The 27,292-nt window shown below is 42.6% G+C and overlaps 1 protein-coding gene across 1 annotated transcript in view; it reads right to left on the reverse strand.

The window, feature by feature from the left end:
• LOC115116142 (CDK5 and ABL1 enzyme substrate 2-like) overlaps positions 1 to 23,036 on the reverse strand; it is a 101,565-nt gene extending 78,529 nt beyond the window's left edge. Inside the window, exon 1 of the mRNA XM_065020965.1 lies at positions 22,487 to 23,036. Coding sequence (XP_064877037.1) covers positions 22,487 to 23,019 — 533 coding nt within the window. The 5' untranslated portion in view covers positions 23,020 to 23,036. The remainder of the gene's footprint in view (positions 1 to 22,486) is intronic.
• Positions 23,037 to 27,292: the final 4,256 nt, after the last annotated feature.

Genomic DNA, 27,292 nt, shown 5'->3' on the forward strand with positions numbered 1-27,292 from the left:
TTAGTTTTTGCTGTGCTAGGCTACCTGGCTAAAATGCTTGCTGGCTAGCGTAACTTCCTTTCATGTGGCCTAAACGGTCTATGACTCTGTCATACAGTACACACTTAGTTTTTGCTGTGCTAGGCTACCTGGCTAAAATGCTTGCTCGCTAGCGTAACTTCCTTTCATGTGGCCTAAATGGTCTATGACTCTGTACACGCTTAGTTTTTGCTCTGCTAGGCTACCTGGCTAAAATGCTTGCTGGCTAGCGTAACTTCCTTTCATGTGGCCTAAGCGGTCTATGACTCTGTACATGCTTAGTTTTTGCTGTGCTAGGCTACCTGGTTAAAATGCTTGATCGCTAGCGTAACTTCCTTTCATGTGGCCTAAACGGTCTATGACTCTGTCATACAGTACACGCTTAGTTTTTGCTGTGCTAGGCTACCTGGCTAAAATGCTTGCTCGCTAGCATAACTTCCTTTCATGTGGCCTAAGCGGTCTATGACTCTGTACACGCTTAGTTTTTGCTCTGCTAGGCTACCTGGTTAAAATGCTTGCTCGCTAGCGTAACTTCCTTTCATCTGGCCTAAACGGTCTATGACGCTGTCATATAGTACACGCGTAGTTTTTTCTGTGCTAGGCTACCTGGCTAAAATGCTTGCTCGCTAGCGTAACTTCCTTTCATGTGCAACGACGCGCCAGGCCGGCTGGATAACATTAGCCTAACGTTTCTACATCTAGCTACATATTAAACTCATATCCTCTCAGGCCAGGCGCACAACAATGTGTGACTTAATAGTTGGATCAGAATCACCGTTATAATCATTGGCTACATCTCCCCTGTCTTCATCCATGGCTAATTTAGGAAAGGGACAATTTTAGCTAGATAGCTACCGGAGAACAATGACAACGAGATGCAACAATTCAAGTTGTTTTCTGTCAATGATGTTTGGTGTCTGATATCACATCAGACACCAAACATCATTGACAGAAAACAACTTGAATTTTCTGATGTTTCGTGTCTGATGTGATGGTTTCTGATGTTTTTGGTACGCCAGGGCCGTTCACAGCTGAGCTCACTCAGTTTAGCTCAAAGCTAATTGGCTATTATTTTATTTTTAAAAAAATGTATCAAGTTTTTTTTTTACCAAATACTTGCTGGCTTCCCTTGCATTCAATAGAACGGACGACAACAATGTCATACTCTTTTTGACCAGACAACATCGGATAGATGGACTACACCTACTGAGAAAGAGCAGGAGTTGTTTCGTTCGCTCTGATGCTTTCTCCGGTAAGATACATTCAGCCTCTTGTTAATTAAAAAAGGACATTTCTGAAGCACACGGATGAAAGATTTTCATCAAGGATCTCTGTACTTTGCTCCATTCATCTTTCCATAGATCCCGACAAGCCCTGCCACTGAAAAACGTCCCCACAGCATGATGCTGCCACCACCATGCTTCACAGTAGGGATGGTGCCATGTTTCCTCCAGACATGATGCTTGGCATTCAGACTAAAGAGTTCAATATTGGTTTCATCAGACCAGAGAATAGTGTTTCTCATAGTCTTGAGTGGCTTCAGTCTGGCCACTCTACCATAAAGGCCTGATTGGTGGAGTGCTGCAGAGATGGTTGTCCTTCTGGAAGGTTCTTCCATCTCCACAGAGAAACTTTGGAGCTTGGTCACCTCCCTGAGCAAGGCCCTTCTCCCCCTTCTCCCATTTAACAATTATGAAGACAACTGTGTTCTTGGGAACGTTCAATGCTGCAGAAATGTTTTGGTACCCTTCCCCAGATCTGTACCTTGACACAATCCTGTCTTAGCGCTCTAAGGACAGTTCCTTCGACCTCATGGCTTGGTTTTTGCTCTGACATGCACTGTCAACTGTGGGACCTTATATAGACAGGTGTGTGCCTTTCCAAATTATGTCCAATCAATTGAATTTACCCCAGGTGGACTCCAATCAAGTTGAAGAAACATCTCAAGGATGATCAATGGAAACAGGATGCACCGGAGTTCACTTTCGAGTCTCATAGCAAAGGATCTGAATACAGTCATGGCCAAAAGTTTTGAGAATGACACAAATATTAATTTTCACAAAGTCTGCTGCCTCAGTTTTTATGATGGCAATTTGCATATACTCCAGAATGTTATGAAAAGTGATCAGATTAATTGCAAAGTCCCTCTTTGCCATGCAAATGAACTGAATCACCAACTAACATTTCCACTGCATTTCAGCCCTGCCACAAAAGGACCAGCTGACATCATGTCAGTGATTCTCTCATTAACACAGGTGTGAGTGTTGATGAGGACAAGGCTGGAGATCACTCTGTCATGCTGATTGAGTTCAAATAACAGACTGGAAGCTTCAAAAGGGGGTGGTGCTTGGAAATCATGGTTCTTCCTCTGTCAACCATGGTTACCTGCAAGGAAACACGTGCAGTCATCATTGCTTTGCACAAAAAGGGCTTCACAGGCAAGGATATTCTGCCAGTAAGATTGCACCTAAATCAACCATTTATTGGATCATCAAGAACTTCAAGAAGAGCGGTTCAATTGTTGTGAAGAAGGCTTCAGGGCACCCAAGAAAGTCCAGCATGCGCCAGGACCGTCTCCTAAAGTTGATTCAGCTGCGGGATCGGGGCACCACCAGTACAGAGCTTGCTCAGGAATGGCAGCAGACAGGTGTGAGTGCATCTGCACGCACAGTGAGGCAAAGACTTTTGAAGGATGGCCTGGTGTCAAGAAGGGCAGCAAAGAAGCCACTTCTCTCCAGGAAAAACATCAGGGACAGACTGATATTCTGCAAAAGGTACAGGGATAGGACTGCTGAGGACTGGGGTAAAGTCATTTTCACTGATGAATCCACTTTCCGATTGTTTGGGGCATCAGAAAAAAGCTTGTCCGGAGAAGACAAGGTGAGCGCTACCATCAGTCCTGTGTCATGCCAACAGTAAAGCATCCTGAGACCATTCATGGGGCTCACTCACAATTTTGCCTAAGAACACAGCCATGAATAAAGAATGGTACCAACACATCCTCCGAGAGCAACTTCTCCCAACCATCCAGGAACAGTTTGGTGACGAACAATGGCTTTTCCAGCATGGTGGAGCACCTTGCCATAAGTGGCTCGGGGAACAAAAATCAATATTTTGGGTCCATGGCCAGGAAACTCCCCAGACCTTAATCCCATTGAGAACTTGTGGTCAATCCTCAAGAGGCGGGTGGACAAACAAAAACACACATTCTGACAAACTCCAAGCATTGATTTTGCAGGAATGGGCTGCCATCAGTCAGGATGTGGCCCAGAAGTTAATTGACAGCATGCCAGGGCAGTTTGCAGAGGTCTTGAAAAAGAAGGGTCAACACTGCAAATATTGACTCTTTGCATCAACTTCATGTAATTGTTAATAAAAGCCTTTGGTACTTATGAAATGCTTGTAATTATACTTCAGTATTCCATAGTAAAAATAAAAAATTCTACCAACAGAGGAGCAGACTTTGTGAAAATTAATATTTGTGTCATTCTCAAAACTTTTGGCCACGACTGTACTTAAGATTTTTTTTAATGCATTTGCAAACATTTCTAAAAAACTTTGTTATTATGGGATATTGTGTGTAGATTGATAAGAAAAACAATTCAATGAATTTTAGAATAAGGCGATAACGTAACAAAATGTTGAAAAAGTCCAGAGGTATGAATACTTTTTGAATGCACTGTAGGTATAACCTTGAGGACAGGATATTCTCCCTCTGCTGTGTTCTATCCCTCCCCCCTCTATATATCCCCTCCCCTCCTCTATATATCCCCTCCCCCTCTATCTATCCCCTCCCCCTCTATCTATCCCCCCTCTATCTATCCCCCCCCTCTATCTATCCCCTCCCCTCCCCCTCTATATATCCCCTCCCCCTCTATATATCCCCTCCATCTATTCAATTCAATTCAAGGGGCTTTATTGGCATGGGAAACATATGTTAACATTGCCAAAGCAAGTGAGGTAGATAATATACATAAGTGAAATAAACAAAAATTTACAGTAAACATTACACATACAGAAGTTTCAAAACAATAAAGACATTACAAATGTCATATTATATATATATATATATATATACAGTGTTTTAATAATGTACAAATGGTTAAAGGACACAAGGGAAAATAAATAAGCATAAATATGGGTTGTATTTACAATGGTGTTTGTTCTTCACTGGTTGCCCTTGTGGCAACAGGTCACAAATCTTGCTGCTGTGATGTAACACTGTGGTATTTCACCCAGTAGATATGAGAGTTTATCAAAATTGGATTTGTTTTTCGAATTCTCTCTTTCTATCCCCTCCCTCCGTCCGTCTCTGTCCCCCTCATCCCTCCTCTCGGTGGTCGGTCTCTCTGTTGTTTGTAATCAGGATCAGTGTGCTGATCTCCGTTTAAGGTTTCTGGGGCTGCCAGCCATCAATCAGCGGCTGTGTGACGTCACCGCCTGGGGCTTTAGCTTAAATGCCCCTACAGCAGTGCTGTTAGGACTATAGCACTAGGCAGCCTAGTGGATTGGGACACCGCCGAGCCGACTGACTGACTGATACAAATTGAAACCCAACCACCAACGAAAATTACAATACGTTGTTTTGTATTAGCATTGCGCAATGACTTTAAATCACAGATTAACAATCCCAATCTTAACATTTCCTCTTGGCGGTCGAAGGTTGGCTGACATCAATTTAAATACATTATCCCATTTCATTGACATGCATTATTTTCATTTAATTTAGATACATTATCCCATTTCATGGCAATACATTATCCAATTTAATTTAGATACATTATCCCATTTAATTTAACAACATCCCATTTCATCGAAATACATTATCCCATTTCATTCACATGCATTCTCATTTAATTTAGATACATTATCTTATTTAATTTAGATGCATTATCCCATTTCATCGAAATACATTATCCCATTTAATTTACATGCATTATCCCATTTCATTTAGATACATTATCCCATTTAGAAAAGTGCAGACTGATAACTCCAGGTGTCTCAGATGGCACCCTATTCCCAATGGGCCTGTCATGCTTAATAATGTCCCCTGGGCAAAAAGTGTCCCTCTCCGCATCACAATGGGATTTGATTAACTATTAGCGTCCGTTGCTATATCAACAGTGAGACGACCTAACGATTAGAATTTTGGTGATCATTACAACCTAAATGACATTCTTTTCATCATCTCTAGTGTAAGAACATTTAGAAGATAAATACACAAAAGCAGAGGACTAACGATCGAGAGGGAATTAACAATCAACGAGTCAGAGACATGGGAAGAATTTGTCTAGGCATTGAGCCTGAAACAGGATACTTGTTATTTGGCCATTGGCCCAATTTTATTGCAAGGCATTCTAATTGGTCTACCAACGACTAGGGTTGGGTTATAAAACTACATCCTGTCTCTTCGTTCTGTGGAGACTCACTGAGGACAGGGGAGAATGAACATCTACCTCTCAGCATAATATCCATGATTTGTCCTCTTTGAATAAACCTATTTTTCTCCCTATGATTTGCTTTGGGGTCTGCGTTATTGAAGAGTAACATCAACTGCTAACACTATGAAAACAAGGCCTATTTTTCACGACAATCTTCTCGGTTTAAACCATTTTTTTTTTACAAATAAAATTAAAACATTACGGGGCGGCAGGGTAGCCTAGTGGTTAGAGTGTAGAGGCGGCAGGGTAGCCTAGTGGTTAGAGTGTAGGGGCGGCAGGGTAGCCTAGTGGTTAGAGTGTAGAGGCGGCAGGGTAGCCTAGTGGTTAGAGTGTAGAGGCGGCAGGGTAGCCTAGTGGTTAGAGAGTAGGGGCGGCAGGTAGCCTAGTGGTTAGAGCGTAGAGGCGGCAGAGTAGCCTAGTGGTTAGAGCGTTGGACTAGTAACCAGAAGGTTGCACGTTCAAACCCCCGAGCTGACAAGGTACAAATCTGTCACTCTGCCCCTGAACTGTTAAATAAAGGTAAAATAAAAAATAAATAAAACCTTGTTAACTTTACAACATGAAATCCACGTCTTAAAACATTACTACGTTTCAGAAAAATAAACCCGAATAATTTGCTTTGACACAATAGAATTGCAGTAGTCCCCCTATTACGCTTCCTTTTGTTCTATCTCACATAGCTGATTAGTATACCCTTGTGGTTGAATATACACACCACACACACACACACACACACACACACACACACACACACACACACACACACACACACACGGGGATAAGTATTTAGTCAGTCACCAATTGTGCAAGTTCTCCCACTTAAAAAGATGAGAGAGGCCTGTAATTTTCATCATAGGTACACTTCAACTATGACAGACAAAATTAGGGAAAAAAAATCCAGAAAATCACATTGTAGGACTTTTAATGAATTTATTTGCAAATGATGGTGGAAAATAAGTATTAAGCCCCTGGGGGGCTCAGACAGTTGATGGTCCTAAAGTCATGTGGAGGTACATTTGAAGAGGTACATTTTTATAAGCTCAACATAACGACAATTTCTTGCATTTCTCAAAATGTCAATCAAAGCTTAACATACTCTGTCTCATGGGCTTCACCGAAATGTAAGGTTTCAGTGCAATCAGTGGTTGATTGTCCCAACTGGAGAAGATTGTTGGCTTCCACCGAGGGAATCCTTGGAAGACGAAGAGAAAAATATCAGTGTTAGGGGAAACTACAACTAGCGGCAGGGTAGCCTAGTGGTTAGAGCATTGGAATAGTAACCGGAAGGTTGCAAGTTCAAACCCCCGAGCTGACAAGGTACAAATCTGTCGTTCTGCCCCTGAACAGGCAGTTAACCCACTGTTCCTAGGCAGTCATTGAAAATAAGAAATTTGTTCTTAACTGACTTGCCTGGTTAAATAAAGGTAAAATAAAAATTCACCCGGATGTCATAGCACTTCTTGATTCTGCTCCGGTAGCTCTCCTTACGTTTCTCCTGCACCTTGTCCATCCATGTTCAGTCTCACCTTGATTGATAACAGGAATAAATGCAATTATATTTCACATTACAAATACATTTCTTACAACAAAAAAAAATGCATGAACAATGTCCACCATCGCCTTGGAGGCGGTCTTATCCTTGATGTGTATCACACAAAAATAACATCTATGTTTGGTTCTAATTCTCAGAGTAAAAAAAACTCCTCGGACATTATGAAAGCTTAAACCAATTTTATTCTTCCCAGAGGATCAATACAGCGTCATTCAGACAAAACATGTTTCCACAACTACATATACTCCACTTAAGACACTCCTCCTTCTCTCCAACCCTTACATCTTATGGTTCCACAGGAAGACAAAAGTAATACGATAATAAACCATAATTTCACCCTTAAGGGGGGGGATCTGACCTGACCTGACCTCAACCCCCTCATTTGCCTAATCCACAGATGTCCATCCACTTCCCCTAAACCAATCCTGTGACTTCCTCCCATCCACCCAGCACATTCCAAAGCCATCTGGCTCCTACAGATAACTGTTAACATCTGATGTAAAAAATAAAAATAAAAAAACAGTCTCCATCACTCCTCAGATACTATACTGCTGAGTAAAACAACGTTCCAAGTTTAACCCAGAATCTAACCGGTTCCGAGCACCCTTTTTAAAACGGGTTTACAAAAGGGAATTTAGAGTTAAGCACTCTTCCTGTACTGACCTTAAATGGGTATTGCCTCCATCCACTTGGTAAAGTGATCGGTCGCCATCAGACACCAGCTGTTCCTGGATTTAGTGAATGAGGTCAACCCCTAACATTTAAAGTGTTAGAGAGAAGATTATTTTGTTACCCACGTCTGTGTCAAACAGTATACACATTTTCATATTTGTAAAGATACTGAAACACACACACACATTCTAGAATATTTAACTCTGCTGTGGTCAAATAAAATAACCATCACAAAAACAACTTGTCAGGGCAAAATTTGAATTGGGACACTTACCTATCATGTGTTATGGTGACCACTCGTTTGATACCATTCCATTCCAGACATTATTACGAGCCGTCCTCCCATTGAACTATATGTACAGCTAGCAACATGTAGACGACCAACTAGCTAGATGGAAATTGGTTGTACATAGCTAAATCCGTCCAGTTATCTAAATAGCACTGCTTAACGTTGCGCCTCTTGTCGAGATCAGTGGTGTCTTCATTGTACTTCGCCTGGTTGGAAAGTTAAAAGAAAATCTCAGAGGGTTGCCATTGAAATGCAAGATATATACATATAGAAATCTACAATAACAGTTACAGTAGCTAGCTAGCTAGCTAAGGTTAGCTAAATAAAACTGTCTGGCTGGCTGGCTAAATGACCAGACAGGCTGAGGTAAATAAGTACAGTAGCTAGCAACGTCAATCTATATACAGCCTACATTATTTCTTCCTATTTAACAAGTGTTCTTATATAAAGACAAATATATGGTAAGGTTAAAGAGTGTTCTCTTTCCAGTCTTTTTTGTCCTCTGAAGCAGCAGGTTGTCATCCTCAAAAACACCGTCCTTGGGGAGCAATTCTGAGGTAATAATTTTGTGCGAACTGAGCGAGCGCTTATGAAGTGAAATAGATCCAAGCAACCAGCATAGCAACGGAGGCTTTGATTCATCACGTAATCCGGTCAGAATTTTGCAAGTTCTAGCAACATCCCTAGCAACAGAAGCTAGAACTCATGGAATCCCATTGTGACACTTTTTGGCAGGGGGGAAACTATTTGGCATGACAGGCCCTGTTCAAAGGTAGTGCACTATATAGAGAACCGGGTGCCATTTTGGGACACTAAATAGAGAACAGGGTGCCATTTTGGGACACTAAATAGAGAACCGGGTGCCATTTTGGGACACTAAATAGAGAACCGGGTGCCATTTTGGGACACTAAATAGAGAACCGGGTGCCATTTTGGGACACTAAATAGAGAACAGGGTGCCATTTTGGGACACTAAATAGAGAACAGGGTGCCATTTTGGGACACTAAATAGAGAACAGGGTGCCATTTGGAACATACCTTACATGAACATCTGGCTACGGTCATGAGAATACCACAACATGTAGGGGTGCATTACAAATGACACCCTATTCCGTAGGGGCCCTGGTCAAAACTAGTGCACTATATAAGATACCATTTGGGACAAATGCATCATCTAATTTCAGATCAAATCTGTTATATAGTCTAGAATGTTTTGTTTTTGTTCCAAACGCCAGGTGGTCAATGGGTCAGACAGACAGGTGGTCAATGGGTCAGACAGACAGGTGGTCTATTGGACAGACAGACAGGTGGTCAATGGGTCAGACAGACAGGTGGTCAATGGTCAGACAGTTGGTCAATGGGTCAGACAGACAGGTGGTCAATGGGTCAGACAGACAGGTGGTCTATTGGTCAGACAGACAGGTGGTCAATGGGTCAGACAGTTGGTCAATGGGTCAGACAGACAGCTGGTCAATGGGTCAGACAGACAGCTGGTCAATGGGTCAGACAGACAGGTGGTCTATTGGTCAGACAGACAGGTGGTCAATGGGTCAGACAGACAGGTGGTCAATGGGTCAGACAGACAGGTGGTCAATGGGTCAGACAGACAGGTGGTCAATGGGTCAGACAGACAGCTGGTCAATGGGTCAGACAGACAGCTGGTCAATGGGTCAGACAGACAGCTGGTCAATGGGTCAGACAGACAGCTGGTCAATGGGTCAGACAGACAGGTGGTCAATGGGTCAGACAGACAGGTGGTCTATTGGTCAGACAGACAGGTGGTCTATTGGTCAGACAGACAGCTGGTCAATGGGTCAGACAGACAAGTGGTCTATTGGACAGACAGACAGCTGGTCAATGGGTCAGACAGACAGCTGGTCAATGGGTGAGACAGACAGGTGGTCAATGGGTCAGACAGACAAGTGGTCTATTGGACAGACAGACAGGTGGTCAATGGGTCAGACAGACAGGTGATCAATGGGATAGACAGACAGCTAGTCAATGATACAGACAGGTGGGCTATTGGACAGACAGGCCTGTATTTGGAGAAAAACGGACCATGCATGTTATCTGTCCTGGAATGGCTGTTAGCAGATAGACATTACGCAGGCTAGAGCCTGAGACTGTGTTTATACAGGACCTCATGCATTTGGCTCAGTGGGAAGAGAGGGGGGTAGAGCAGAGGTCAGAGGACAGTCAACACACAGTCCTGGCCCCACCCCCAACACACAGTCCTGGCCCCACCCCCAACACACAGTCCTGGCCCCACCCCCAACACACAGTCCGGGCCCCACCCCCAACACACAGTCCGGGCCCCACCCCCAACACACAGTCCGGGCCCCACCCCAACACACAGTCCGGGCCCCACCCCAACACACAGTCCGGGCCCCACCCCCAACACACAGTCCGGGCCCCACCCCCAACACACAGTCCTAGCCCCACCCCCAACACACAGTCCTGGTCCCACCCCCAACACACAGTCCTAGCTGGTCATGCTACTTTTACAGTGTGACATCATCGTGCTGTAGGGAGTGGTTTGTTTCAGTTCCTTGTTATAAGCCTAGCTAAGACCATTTTCAGATGTGAAAGTTTCACAAGACAGAACAACAACCCTTTCCTCTGGCCCCCTTAGACTGATGATGTCATTCAGATTCCAGCGTAGGGCTTGTTCTCACAGAGCAGCCTGTGCTGTGGTCTGTGTGTTCATCTCTGTCTCACCTGTCTTGTATGAGCAACAACACATTTCATTTTACCAGGCAGGTCAATAAAGAACAAATTTGTTACTTACAAAAACAGCTTGCTATGGCTACTAGCCCTCTGTCTACCCTTGAAGAGTGAACGTTAAGCTACTAGCATCGGCAGTCTCAATAAGCATGAAGATACTAGCATCGACAGTCTCAATAAACATTAAGCGTTAAGCTACTAGCATCGACAGTCTCAATAAGCGTTAAGCTACTAGCATCGACAGTCTCAATAAGCGTTAAGCTACTAGCATCGGCAGTCTCAATAAGCGTTAAGCTATTAGCATCGGCAGTCTCAATAAGCGTTAAGCTACTAGCATCGGCAGTCTCAATAAGCGTTAAGCTACTAGCATCGGCAGTCTCAATAAGCGTTAAGCTACTAGCATCGGCAGTCTCAATAAGCGTTAAGCTACTAGCATCGACAGTCTCAATAAGCGTTAAGCTACTAGCATCGACAGTCTCAATAAGCGTTAAGCTACTAGCATCGACAGTCTCAATAAGCGTTAAGCTACTAGCATCGACAGTCTCAATAAGCGTTAAGCTACTAGCATCGACAGTCTCAATAAGCGTTAAGCTACTAGCATCGACAGTCTCAATAAGCGTTAAGCTACTAGCATCGACAGTCTCAATAAGCGTGAAGATACTAGCATCGACAGTCTCAATAAGCGTTAAGCTACTAGCATCGACAGTCTCAATAAGCGTTAAGCTACTAGCATCGGCAGTCTCAATAAGCGTTAAGCTACTAGCATCGGCAGTCTCAATAAGCGTTAAGCTACTAGCATCGACAGTGTGTGACAAGCAAAGGTAATGTATACGGAACACGGTTCAGGCCAGGGTAATGTATACGGAACACGGTCAGGCCAGGGTAATGTATACGGAACACGGTTCAGGCCAGGGTAATGTATACGGAACACGGTTCAGGCCAGGGTAATGTATACGGAACACGGTTCAGGCCAGGGTAATGTATACGGAACACGGTTCAGGCCAGGGTAATGTATACGGAACACGGTTCAGGCCAGGGTAATGTATACGGAACACGGTTCAGGCCAGGGTAATGTATACGGAACACGGTTCAGGCCAGGGTAATAATGGAACACGGTTCAGGCCAGGGTAATGTATGGAACACGTTTCAGGCCAGAGTAATGTATGGAACACGGTTCAGGCCAGAGTAATGTATGGGACACGGTTCAGGCCAGGGTAATGTATGGAACACGGTTCAGGCCAGGGTAATGTATGGAACACGGTTCAGGCCAGGGTAATGTATGGAACACGGTTCAGGCCAGGGTAATGTATGGAACACGGTTCAGGCCAGGGTAATGTATGGAACACGGTTCAGGCCAGGGTAATGTATGGAACACGGTTCAGGCCAGGGTAATGTATGGAACACGGTTCAGGCCAGGGTAATGTATGGAACACGGTTCAGGCCAGGGTAATGTATGGAACACGGTTCAGGCCAGAGTAACTTGCTGAATTGAATTAACCCCAAGCCTGCTGCGTTTGTTGTCTCTGTTCTAACATAGTGAGATTGACATCATGTTTTGTGTGTGTGTTGACTCTATACATGCAGGTTAACAACCACACTGTGACCCAGTTGGTTGACTAACAACATACAGCAAACTTTCAATCGAGTTTAGAAATTAACATTAAAAGAAAAATAAATCACTATTTTAGGAAAAAAAGCCCATAAATAATCTTTGCAAGGTAAAGAAGAAAATACAATTTCTGAACTTAATTAGGAATATATTTTACTGAATGAAGAGAGCCAACAACTACAGGTTAAACTCACATAAAGCTTACCACTTACTGGTTACTAAACATCGAACAGCCCTCACATAAAGCATACTACTTAATGTTTACTAAACCTGGTAAACAGCCCTCACATAAAGCGTACTACTTAATGGTTACTAAACATCTAACAGTCCTCACATAAAGCGTATTACTTAATGGTTACTAAACATCGAACAGCCCTCACATAAAGCGTACTACTTAATGGTTACTAAACCTGGTAAACAGTCCTCACATAAAGCGTACTACTTAATGGTTACTAAACCTGGTAAACATCTAACAGCCCTTACATAACGAATACCCGTCAAACCAGTTATAATTTTAATACATCAAGATACAAAAACACATTAGAAACAACCATGAGATTAATGACAATTTTAAAATCTATGAAAATCTATACAAATTAGAATGACACAACAGTGGGACTGACCCGACCATGCCTTCTTAGACTCCACTATCCTGAAGGAGCTATGAGCAGACAAAAAAAATTAGAATGACACAACAGTGGGACTGACCCGACCATGCCTTCTTAGACTCCACTATCCTGAAGGAGCTATGAGCAGACAAAAAAAATTAGATCACTAAAAACAGAGATCGCCCAAAAATAAATACTAGTCAGTTAAAACATTCGCACGGTGAAAAGCACCAGGAATGGACGGCTTTTCTATAAAATTATATTTCAACATTTTGGGACAAAGTAACGTCCCGTACTTACTCAAATGACAACACAAGTCACTCAATTCAGTACTTCCTAGTTCCATGTATCAAACCGTTATTTCAGTTATATTTAAAAAAAATCGGGAAAATCTGGAGAGTCCCCTGCTGATTACAGACCCATAAATTGAATAAAATAACAAAGTTCACATGCAACAGAATGGAAAAAGTTCTCCAAGACTTGATACATATTAATCCAAACACGGTTTATTAAAACTAGTCACTTAGAAACAAATTCAAGAACATGTTTCAATTTAATACAATATGCTAAAAAAATTAAAAAAGATCTAGATGTATCAATAACGGCTGTTGATGACGAAAAGGCTCATGACTGTCTTGAATGGTGTTTTCTATTAAAAACTTTGAAAAGTTTTCCAAATGAAATAATAAATCGCAATTCAAATATGATATAAAAATATCCTAAAGCAACAATATCCAAAAATGATACGTTATCTGATAAAATTGCGTTAAGAAAGAGACACAAGACAGGGATGTCCTCATGCCACTCCCTCCTGTTTGCACTGGCAACTGAACCGCTTGCAGAAAGAATTAGACAGGACCCTTAAAACGTAACAGGTATGCAATATAATGTGTTTTGATGTATTTTTGGACCATTTTCAATGATGTTTACTCGTCGACATTCATTGAGAAAGAAAAATAGTCCTAAATACATCAAAACACATATTATATTGCAAACAATCTATCCTACCTAACGGTGATGCAGTGAGACAAGTCACCTGACAAAACCCTTGCACGGAAAGTCTGAAGTTGGCACATTATAAAAGCCCCCACAAACTGTAGACGCCACCAAACATTTCCGCCTCAACGTCTAGATGGGTGTATGAGTAGGCTGCCATTAACACTGCTATGCGTCTAGATGGGTGTATGAGTAGGCTGCCATTAACACTGCTATGCGTCTAGATGGGTGTATGAGTAGGCTGCCATTAACACTGCTATGCGTCTAGATGGGTGTATGAGTAGGCTGCCATTAACACTGCTATGCGTCTAGATGGGTGTATGAGTAGGCTGCCATTAACACTGCTATGCGTCTAGATGGGTGTATGAGTAGGCTGCCATTAACACTGCTATGCGTCTAGATGGGTGTATGAGTAGGCTGCCATTAACACTGCTATGCGTCTAGATGGGTGTATGAGTAGGCTGCCATTAACACTGCTATGCGTCTAGATGGGTGTATGAGTAGGCTGCCATTAACACTGCTATGCGTCTAGATGGGTGTATGAGTAGGCTGCCATTAACACTGCTATGCGTCTAGATGGGTGTATGAGTAGGCTGCCATTAACACTGCTATGCTAATCACACACTGCAAGTAGTAACTTGTGCCTATTTTAAAACGAACAGGCAATCCACCACAGCCCCCCCCCCCCCCCCACCCTTTGTGGTATAGACATCCAGCATCCCAAATGGCACCCTGTTCCCTTCATAGGGCACTACTTTAATCCAGAGAACCCTATGTCAAAGTAGTGCACTACTTTTAACCAGAGAACCCTATGTCAAAGTAGTGCCCCTACTTTTAACCAGAGAACCCCATGTCAAAGTAGTGCCCTACTTTTAACCAGAGAACCCTATGTCAAAGTAGTGCACTACTTTTAACCAGAGAACCCCATGTCAAAGTAGTGCACTACTTTTAACCAGAGAACCCTATGTCAAAGTAGTGCACTACTTTTAACCAGAGAACCCTATGTCAAAGTAGTGCACTACTTTTAACCAGAGAACCCCATGTCAAAGTAGTGCCCTACTTTTAACCAGAGAACCCTATGTCAAAGTAGTGCCCTACTTTTCACCAGAGAACCCCATGTCAAAGTAGTGCACTGTCTAGGGAATAGGGTGCCGTATGGTGCGTATTATAGGCTATCCAAATACAGGAGCGTTGTGTGGAGAAAACTGCAGTTGATTGACTGGTAACTTGTCCTGCTCGGGCAGATCCAGTACATGAGTAGTGTAAAACAGGGGATCTAACCCATGATGTAAACACACAGTGTGTGCCTGTCGTATCACAAATCATCCACTGCTCTGTACACTAGCTATACACATAGGCTACAGTAGAAGTCTTTGTGTGTGTGTGTGTGTGTGTGTGTGTGTGTGTGTGTGTGGACAGAGGAAACTGCAGTTGACTTGGTTGTTTATTTTATTTTGGGGAAGTAATTGACCACCTTTTGGTCAACGAAATTGAAATACAAGTATCCTATAGTGTATTGCCCAATCACAACAAGGCTTCTTTGAGTAGTGTTTTCACACTTGGTTCCTTTCAGAGAATGTTTGTGAATTCAGTGCGGTTTGCTGTATTTTTTGTGCAGAGCACCCACAACGAAGGAACTCAGACCCCTCAAAAGAGGCCCCGAAGTGAACCAAACAGACCATCTAAAGAGGTTCCCTTTTTTAGGGCAATGTGAACATAACGCTCTCCAGGTTCCCTTGTGATTCCTGCACCATACACTAGACTACTGTTATAACCCCTCACACTAGACTACTGTTATAACCCCTCACACTAGACTACTGTCATAACCCCTCACACTAGACTACTGTCATAACCCCTCACACTAGACTACTGTCATAACCCCTCACACTAGACTACTGTTATCACCCCTCACACTAGACTACTGTTATAACCCCTAGACTACTGTTATAACCCCTAGACTACTGTTATAACCCCTAGACTACTGTTATAACCCCTAGACTACTGTTATAACCCCTAGACTACTGTTATAACCCCTCACACTAGACTACTGTTATCACCCCTCACACTAGACTACTGTTATAACCCCTAGACTACTGTTATAACCCCTCACACTAGACTACTGTTATAACCCCTCACACTAGACTACTGTTATAACCCCTCACACTAGACTACTGTTATAACCCCTCACACTAGACTACTGTTATAACCCCTCACACTAGACTACTGTTATCACCCCCCACACTAGACTACTGTTATCACCCCTCACACTAGACTACTGTTATAACCCCTCACACTAGACTACTGTTATAACCCCTCACACTAGACTACTGTTATAACCCCTCACACTAGACTACTGTTAGAACCCCTCCCACTAGACTACTGTTATAACCCCTCCCACTAGACTACTGGTATAACCCCTCCCACTAGACTACTGGTATAACCCCTCCCACTAGACTACTGTTATAACCCTTAATACTAGACTACTGTTATAACCCCTCACACTAGACTACTGTTATAACCCCTCACACTAGACTACTGTTATAACCCCTAGACTACTGTTATAACCCCTCACACTAGACTACTGTTATAACCCTTAATACTAGACTACTGTTATAACCCCTCACACTAGACTACTGTTATAACCCCTCACACTAGACTACTGTTATAACCCCTAGACTACTGTTATAACCCCTCACACTAGACTACTGTTATAACCCCTAGACTACTGTTATAACCCCTCACACTAGACTACTGTTATAACCCCTCACACTAGACTACTGTTATACCCTCCCCTAGACTACTGTTATAACCCCTAGACTACTGACTACTGTTATAACCCCTCACACTAGACTACTGTTATAACCCCTCACACTAGACTACTGTTATAACCCCTAGACTACTGTTATAACCCCTAGACTACTGTTATAACCCCTCACACTAGACTACTGTTATAACCCCTCACACTAGACTACTGTTATAACCCCTAGACTACTGTTATAACCCCTAGACTACTGTTATAACCCCTCACACTAGACTACTGTTATAACCCCTAGACTACTGTTATAACCCCTCACACTAGACTACTGTTATAACCCCTCACACTAGACTACTGTTATAACCCCTCACACTAGACTACTGTTATAACCCCTCACACTAGACTACTGTTATAACCCCTCACACTAGACTACTGTTATAACCCCTCACACTAGACTACTGTTATAACCCCTCACACTAGACTACTGTTATAACCCCTCACACTAGACTACTGTTATAACCCCTCACACTAGACTACTGTTATAACCCCTCCCACTAGACTACTGTTATAACCCCTCACACTAGACTACTGTTATAACCCCTAGACTACTGTTATAACCCCTCACACTAGACTACTGTTATAACCCCTCACACTAGACTACTGTTATAACCCCTCACACTAGACTACTGTTATAACCCCTCACACTAGACTACTGTTATAACCCCTCACACTAGACTACTGTTATAACCCCTCACACTAGACTACTGTTATAACCCCTCACACTAGACTACTGTCATAACCCCTCACACTAGACTACTGTTATAACCCCTCACACTAGACTACTGTTATAACCCCTCACACTAGACTACTGTCATAACCCCTCACACTAGACTACTGTCATAACCCCTCACACTAGACTACTGTTATCACCCCTCACACTAGACTACTGTTATAACCCCTCACACTAGACTACTGTTATCACCCCTCACACTAGACTACTGTTATAACCCCTAGACTACTGTTATAACCCCTCACACTAGACTACTGTTATAACCCCTCACACTAGACTACTGTTATAACCCCTCACACTAGACTACTGTTATCACCCCTCACACTAGACTACTGTTATAACCCCTAGACTACTGTTATAACCCCTAGACTACTGTTATAACCCCTCACACTAGACTACTGTTATAACCCCTCACACTAGACTACTGTTATAACCCCTCACACTAGACTACTGTTATCACCCCTCACACTAGACTACTGTTATAACCCCTAGACTACTGTTATAACCCCTCACACTAGACTACTGTTATAACCCCTCACACTAGACTACTGTTATAACCCCTCACACTAGACTACTGTTATCACCCCCCACACTAGACTACTGTTATCACCCCTCACACTAGACTACTGTTATAACCCCTCACACTAGACTACTGTTATAACCCCTCACACTAGACTACTGTCATAACCCCTCCCACTAGACTACTGTCATAACCCCTCACACTAGACTACTGTTATAACCCCTCACACTAGACTACTGTTATCACCCCTCACACTAGACTACTGTTATCACCCCTCACACTAGACTACTGTTATAACCCCTCACACTAGACTACTGTTATAACCCCTCACACTAGACTACTGTTATCACCCCTCACACTAGACTACTGTTATCACCCCTCACACTAGACTACTGTTATAACCCCTCCCACACTAGACTACTGTTATAACCCCTCCCACTAGACTACTGTTATAACCCCTCCCACTAGACTACTGTTATAACCCCTCCCACTAGACTACTGTTATAACCCCTCACACTAGACTACTGTTATAACCCCTCACACTAGACTACTGTTATCACCCCTCACACTAGACTACTGTTATAACCCCTCACACTAGACTACTGTTATAACCCCTAGACTACTGTCATAACCCCTCACACTAGACTACTGTCATAACCCCTCACACTAGACTACTGTTATAACCCCTCACACTAGACTACTGTTATAACCCCTCACACTAGACTACTGTTATAACCCCTCACACTAGACTACTGTTATAACCCCTCACACTAGACTACTGTTATAACCCCTCACACTAGACTACTGTTATAACCCCTCACACTAGACTACTGTTATAACCCCTCACACTAGACTACTGTTATAACCCCTCACACTAGACTACTGTTATAACCCCTCACACTAGACTACTGTTATAACCCCTCACACTAGACTACTGTTATAACCCCTCACACTAGACTACTGTTATCACCCCTAGACTACTGTTATAACCCCTCACACTAGACTACTGTTATAACCCCTAGACTACTGTTATAACCCCTCACACTAGACTACTGTTATAACCCCTCACACTGGTGTCACAATAGAGAGAAGACAAAAACGTGGTGTTTTTGGATATTGATTAGCGATTGTCAAGGATGCAGATAAATTCCAGCAGTTTTTTTTGTTCAGATTATTTGTTTGCAAGTTGTGATCTATAGGCTAAGAGAGCTTCGTAAGGTGTTTATATAGTGTGAGAAGACAACAGAGATTTTGTACCCTATTATAAACTGGGTGGTTCGAACCCTGAATGCTGATTGGCTGACAACTGTGGTATATCAGACCGTATACCACGGGTATGACAAAACATATATATTTTTTAGTGCTCTAATTACGTTGGTAAACAGTTTATAATAGCAATAAGGCACCTCAGGGGTTTGTGGTATATGGCCAATATACAACGGCTAAGGGCTGTATCCAGGCACTCCGCGTTGCGTCGTGCTTAAGCTGTGGTATATCGGCCATATACCACATCCCCTCATGTCTTATTGGTTAATTATAGGGGAAGTAGCCTATGCTGGGTGTAAAATTCTCTATTTCTGTGCAGTTATTCTTCTGCTATTTATTCTGTTACCAATAATATGTACACGTTAATAGTATCTTTTGTTTACAATTATTGTCTCATATTTTAACTAAATGCAATCTTTTAACTTCCAAAATATAAGTATATATATCTATCAGTGTGATGACAACATTCTGATGGAATGGCTCATCCTGCACATGGTAAAACCCCAGAATGCATTGAGTGAATGTTGGGAAAAGATCTTGGTACCTTTCTATACAAAGCAATGTGAATGCAAATAGGACTCGGACCACAAAACAGGTGAAGTGATCTGGCAAAAGAGTTGAGTCCTCATTCAAAGGGAACTGAGTTCTTTTGACTTTTCTTTTACCCCTAGAGTTCACTTTACTGTTGAATGATATATGAATGGTCGTTGTTTTTGTTACAAAGTGATTTTCATTGTTTACCTTTTCATAAAGATGTGAAATTTTCCTTAAATTGTAAATATACTACCACTGGTTCACTTTAAAAAGAGGACTTAGAGAGAACGCCAGTGTGCAAAGCTGTCATCAAGGCAAAGGGTGGCTACGTTGAAGAATCGGTTCATTTAAAGAGGACTTAGAGAGAACGCCAGTGTGCAAAGCTGTCATCAAGGCAAAGGGTGGCTACATTGAGGAATCGGTTCATTTAAAGAGGACTTAGAGAGAACGCCAGTGTGCAAAGCTGTCATCAAGGCAAAGGGTGGCTACGTTGAAGAATCGGTTCATTTAAAGAGGACTTAGAGAGAACGCCAGTGTGCAAAGCTGTCATCAAGGCAAAGGGTGGCTACGTTGAAGAATCGGTTCATTTAAAGAGGACTTAGAGAGAACGCCAGTGTGCAAAGCTGTCATCAAGGCAAAGGGTGGCTACGTTGAGGAATCGGTTCATTTAAAGAGGATTATACAGCGCCTTCAAAAAGTATTCAGATCCCTTGACTTTTTCCACATTTTGTTACGTTGCAGCCTCATTCTAAAACGGATTAAATAAAACAATTATCAGCAGCAATCTACACACAATAACCCATAACGACAAAGCAAAAACACGTTGGGAAATGTTATACATATATATAAATAAAAACAGAAATAACTTTATTCACATAAAGTATTCAGAAGCTTCGCTATGAGAATGTAAATGGAGCTCAGGTGCATCCTGTTCCCATTGATCATCCTTGTTTCTACAACTTGATTGAAGTCCACCTGTGGTAAAGTCAATTGATTGGACATGATTTGGAAAGGCACACACACCTGTCTATATAAAAAGGTCCCACAGTTGACAGTGCATGTCAGAGCAAAAACCAAGCCATGAGGTTGAAGTAATTGTCCTTAGAGCACCGAGACAGGATTGTGTCGAGGCACAGATCTGGGGAAGGGTACCAAAACATTTATCCAGCATTGAAGGCCCCAAGAACACAGTGGCCTCCATCATTCTTAAATGGAAGAAGTTTGGAAAATACCAAGACTCTTCCTAGAACTGGCAACCCGGCCAAACTGAGCAATCGGGGGAGAAGGGCCTTGGTCAGGGAAGTGACCAAGAACCCAATGGTCACTCTGACAGAGTTCCTGAGTTCCTCTGTGGAAATGTGAGAACCTTCCAGAAGGACAACCATCTCTGCAGCACTCCACCAATCAGGCCTTTATGGTAGAGTGGCCAGACAGAAGCCACTCCTCAGTAAAAGGCACATGACAGCCCGCTAGGAGTTTGCCAAAAAGCACCCAGACCATGAGAAACAAGATTCTATGGTGTGATGAAACCAAGATTGTACTCTTTGGTCTGAATGCCAAGTGTCATGTCTGGAGGAAACCTGGCACCATCCCTACGGTGAAGCATGGTGGTGGCAGCATCATGCTGTGGGGATGTTTTGCAGCAGCAGGGACTGGGAGACTAGTCAGGATCGAGGGAAAGATGAACAGAGCAAAGTACAGAGAGATCCTTGATGAAAACCAGCTCCAGAGCACTCAGGACCTCACAGTGGGGCGAAAGTATACCTTCCAATAGGATAACGACCCTCAGGACACAGCCAAGACAACGCATGAGTGGCTTCAGACAAGTCTCTGAATGTCCTTGAGTGGCCCAGCTAGAGCCTGGACTTGAACCCGATCAAACAACTCTGGAGAGACCTGAAAATAGCTGTGCAGCAACACTCCCCAAACAACTTGACAGAGCTTGAGAGGATCTGCAGAGAAGAATGGGAGAAACTCCCCAAATAGAGGTGTGCCAAGCTTGTAGCGTCATACCCAAGACGACTCGAGGCTGTAATCGCTGCCAAAGGTGCGTCAACAAAGTACTGAGTAAAAGGTCTGAATACTTATGTAAATGTGATCAGTTATATATATATATATATATATATATATATATATATATATATATATATATATATATATATGCAAAAAAAAATCTAAACCCCTGTTTTTGTTTTGTCATTATAGGGTTTTGTGTGTAGATTGATGAGGGGGGAAAAGAACTTAATCAATTTTAGAATAAGGCTGTAAAGTAACACAATGTGGACAACTTCCCGTATGCACTGTACGTGAAAACACTCATTTACCTGGTTCATATAATAGCAAAGTATTACAGCAAGTCGGGATGAGACAATAACCAGTTGATTGATGTCTGTGTGTAAAACGACACATTCAGTCCAGTCTAACTGAACTTAGTAAAATGGCCTGTCTAGCTGCTTGTTATAGGTGCCTCTCTCTCTACAAAGTAGCCAGTCGAGAGAATATATAATGTAAACAACGGATGGTTGTTGTGTGGTTAAAATGTATCGTGTATCAACGCTACAACGTATCAAGACTCACAAACGTGGGTACAGTTGAAATGACAAGCCGATGGATACAGACAGGAAGGACTGAGGTGTCATTACAAACGATCCCTGATACACAGCACTAAAAACCTCTGCCTCCAGGACACGAAATACAAGGCACTAAACTCACCTCCGTCCCGATTCCGAAGTCACCGAATTACAACTCTGGACCGACAGCAACGTGGAGGACTTCCGCCGTCCGAGGGGAGTAGGAAGGAGACCCGAGGGAGAGAGGAGGTTTCCCTGCGAGGAAAACGATCCCCCTCGCCTCTCCAGAAATACCTCCGTTGTCCCATCATTGAACGAGTCCGAAGGCAGAACGAGGATAGGAGGGACAGTGATAACTCCGAGTCCCGGAACGGCGCAAACGTTCCCAACGGTCCCGCAGCTCACAGACGTTGGTAGGTTAGTGAAGGTCCCATAGCTAGACACGGTTAACATCCCGGCCACTGTCGCCCCGATATCGCCCCCCAGCAACTCGCTGTCTCGGTTTCCATGGTATGTCTGTTGTACTGGCCGTCCATCTAGTGAAATGTTACTAAGGAAAAAGAGAGCTGCTTGTCTCCGCCGCGTATCTCTATTTTTCCTCCGGTGTTGTTTCAGCGGGTTGGTAGTGTTGTTAACGGCAGCGTTGTTAACGGTAGTGCAGGCGGCAGCCGCCATTCTCTAATGAGGAAGTATCTCACCGCGTTCCACTCGCGCAACAGGACCTGTCCACGCCCCCTGTGCTTTCTATTGGACGAGAGGGCCTAATCTAAATAACATTAAAACAGATGGACGGTGGAGAAAGCTGAGGTCGGGCAAGATTGGATTTTTTTTTAAAGGTTTTAAATGGATTTTTTTCTTCTTTTTTTCTGAACGCCTTAAGTCGAAAACATTCTAACAATTTGAGAAAATATCAATTTACTAGACGTCAGATGGACACGAATAATGAACGGCAGCTCAGTAGTCTATTAGGCTATTACAGTACATTTCACAATACAACCTATTTTCTCAATAATACTCTAACTCTATAATAATATTGTGTTATTAACAATAAGGACACATTTATTTTTGACGTTTACAATTTTCAGTTAGCAAAGACCGCTGAGACATCTGTGACAGATATTATGGCTACATTAGTAGATGAGGTATAATGATGACCAGTGAATAAATAATCCTCAAAATCCCCTGCTGATGATTTTCTGCAATGATACGTTGTCCTCTGACAACACACACACACACACGCACACACACACACACACACACACGTTTGTTTTACTATCCTTGTGGGGACCAAATAATTGATTCCAATTCAAAATCATGTTTTCCCTAACCCAAACCTTAACCTAACCTAATGCTTAAAACAGCCTTTTTTTTATGGGGACCTTGCAAAATGTCCCCATTTTGTTTTACTATCCTTGTGAAGACTTCTGGTACCCACAAGGATAGTAAAACCAAACACAAACACTAAAAGTAGTGCACTATATAGGACTGTTGTCTCTCTGAATATCACTGTCCTCCCCGTGCTGTCTCTCTCGTCTCTCTCTGTTGCATCCCCTGTCTCTTTCACTGATCCTCTCTCTCCCCTCTCTCTCTCTGTTCCCTCTCTCTCTCTCTCTCCCCTCTCTCTCTCTGTCCCCTCTCTCTCTCTCTCTCTGTTCCCTCTCTCTCTCTCTCTCTCTCCCCTCTCTCTCTCTGTCCCCTCTCTCTCTCTCTCTCTCTGTTCCCTCTCTCTCTCTCTCTCTCCCTCTCTCTCTCCCTCTCTCTGTCCCCTCTCTCTCTCTCTCCCTCTCTCTCCCCTCTCTCTGTCCCTCTCTCTCTCTCTCCCCTCTCTCTCTCTGTCCCCTCTCTCTCTCTCTCTCTCTCTCTCTCTCTCTCTCTCTCTCTCTCTTTCTCTTCCTTCCTTCCTTCCTTCCTTCCTTCCTTCCTTCCTTCCTTCCTTCCTTCCTTCCTTCCTTCCTTCCTTCCTTCCTTCCTTCCTTCCTTCCTTCCTTCCTCTCTGTCTCCAAAGGCCAGTCAAGGGGACACCGGAAAACCGAGCGTCTACATTCTCTGTGATCTGACTCATAGCTAAAGGAGAGAGGGACAAAGGAATGTTTACCGCTTATTAGGTGCCTCACTACATGCCTCACCTCACTACCCTAACCCTAACCCTAACCCTAACCCTTAACACTAACCTTAACACTAACCCTTAACACTAACCTTAACACTAACCCTTAACTCTAACCCTTAACTCTAACCTTAACACTAACCCTTAACTCTAACCTTAACACTAACCCTTAACACTAACCTGAACACTAACCCTTAACTCTAACCTTAACACTAACCCTTAACACTAACCTGAACACTAACCCTTAACACTAACCTGAACACTAACCCTTAACTCTAACCTTAGCACTAACCCTTAACACTAACCCTCAACACTAACCCTTAACACTAACCTTAACACTAACCCTTAACACGAACCTTAACACTAACCCTTAACTCTAACCCTTATCTCTAACCTTAACACTAACCCTTAACACTAACCTGAACAGTAACCCTTAACTCTAACCTTAACACTAACCTGAACACTAACCCTCAACACTAACCTGAACACTAACCTTATCACTAACCCTTAACACTAACCTGAACACTAACCTTATCACTAACCCAAACCTTAACATTAACCATATTCTTACCTCCTCTCCTCCCCTCCCCCGCATTCACGTTGGAACCCCAGGGCCTCGATGTCATGTGTGATGTCACTGATCCTCCGGTTGAAGTCCTGCGACCCTGAGGGGAGTGACCAACTGTCGTAACCCTGCAAGGACATTGCCGACGTACTGCTCATGCTCCGTGTGATCCTTCCAATGCCTCCCACAGATAACAATGCCTTCTAGGAACCTTTTGAAGATGCCATAATTAGAATGCCTTTAAGGGAACAGACAGTGGAACAGTTAGAATGTCTATAGAGGGACAAAGAGTTAGAATGTCTATAGAGGAACAGACAGTAAGAATGTCTATAGAGGAACAGACAGTTAGAATGTCTATAGAGGAACAGACAGTTAGAATGTCTATAGAGGAACAGACAGTAAGAATGTCTATAGAGGAACAGACAGTTAGAATGTCTATAGAGGAACAGACAGTTAGAATGTATATAGAGGAACAAATGGCGGAACAGAATGTCTATAGAGGAACAGACAGTGGAACAGAACATCTATAGGAGAACCTACAGTTATAATGCCTATAGAGGAACAGACAGTTAGAATGCCTATAGAGGAACAGACAGTGGCTCAGTTAGAATGCCTATAGAGGAACAGACAGTGGAACAGTTAGAATGCCTATAGAGGAACAGACAGTGGAACAGTTAGAATGTCTATAGAGGAACAGAGAATTAGAATGTCTATAGAGGAACAGACAGTTAGAATGTCTATAGAGGAACAGACAGTAAGAATGTCTATAGAGGAACAGACAGTTAGAATGTCTATAGAGGAACAGACAGTGGAACAGTTAGAATGTCTATAGAGGAACAGACAGTTAGAATGTCTATAGAGGAACATACAGTAAGAATGTCTATAGAGGAACAGACAGTTAGAATGTCTATAGAGGAACAGACAGTTAGAATGTATATAGAGGAACAAATGGCGGAACAGAATGTCTATAGAGGAACAGACAGTGGAACAGAACATCTATAGGAGAACCTACAGTTATAATGCCTATAGAGGAACAGACAGTTAGAATGCCTATAGAGGAACAGACAGTGGAACAGTTAGAATGCCTATAGAGGAACAGACAGTGGAACAGTTAGAATGCCTATAGAGGAACAGACAGTGGAACAGTTAGAATGTTAGGAGAACCTACAGTTATAATGCCTATAGAGGAACAGAGAATTAGAATGTCTATAGAGGAACAGACAGTTAGAATGTCTATAGAGGAACAGACAGTGGAACAGAATGTCTATAGGAGAACAAACAGTTAGAATGTCTATAGAGGAACAGACAGTGGAACAGAATGTCTATAGGAGAACAAACAGTTAGAATGTCTATAGAGGAACAGACAGTTAGAATGTCTATAGAGGAACAGACAGTTAGAATGTCTATAGAGGAACAAACAGTTAGAATGTCTATAGAGGAACAGACAGTTAGAATGTCTATAGAGGAACAGACAGTTAGAATGTCTATAGAGGAACAGACAGTTAGAATGTCTATAGAGGAACAAACAGTGGAACAGAATGTCTATAGAGGAACAGACAGTGGAACAGTTAGAATGTCTATAGAGGAACAGACAGTTAGAATGTCTATAGAGGAACAGACAGTGGAACAGTTAGAATGTCTATAGAGGAACAGACAGTTAATCAAATCAAATCAAATCAAATTTTATTTGTCACATACACATGGTTAGCAGATGTTAATGCGAGTGTAGCGAAATGCTTGTGCTTCTAGTTTCGACAATGCAGTAATAACCAACAAGTAATCTAACTAACAATTCCAAAACTACTGTCTTATACACAGTGTAAGGGGATAAAGAATATGTACATAAAGATATATGAATGAGTGATGGTACAGAGCAGCATAGGCAAGATACAGTAGATGGTATCGAGTACAGTATATACATATGAGATGAGTATGTAAACAAAGTGGCATAGTTAAAGTGGCTAGTGATACATGTATTACATAAGGATGCAGTAGATGATATAGAGTACAGTATATACGTATGCATATGAGATGAATAATGTAGGGTATGTAAACATTATATTAGGTAGCATTGTTTAAAGTGGCTAGTGATATATTTTACATAATTTCCCATCAATTCCCATTATTAAAGTGGCTGGAGTTGAGTCAGTGTCAGTGTGTTGGCAGCAGCCACTCAATGTTAGTGGTGGCTGTTTAACAGTCTGATGGACTTGAGATAGAAGCTGTTTTTCAGTCTCTCGGTCCCAGCTTTGATGCACCTGTACTGACCTCGCCTTCTG

This window comes from Oncorhynchus nerka, linkage group LG7, assembly GCF_034236695.1.
Source record: "Oncorhynchus nerka isolate Pitt River linkage group LG7, Oner_Uvic_2.0, whole genome shotgun sequence".
Taxonomy (NCBI): Eukaryota; Metazoa; Chordata; class Actinopteri; order Salmoniformes; family Salmonidae; genus Oncorhynchus; species Oncorhynchus nerka.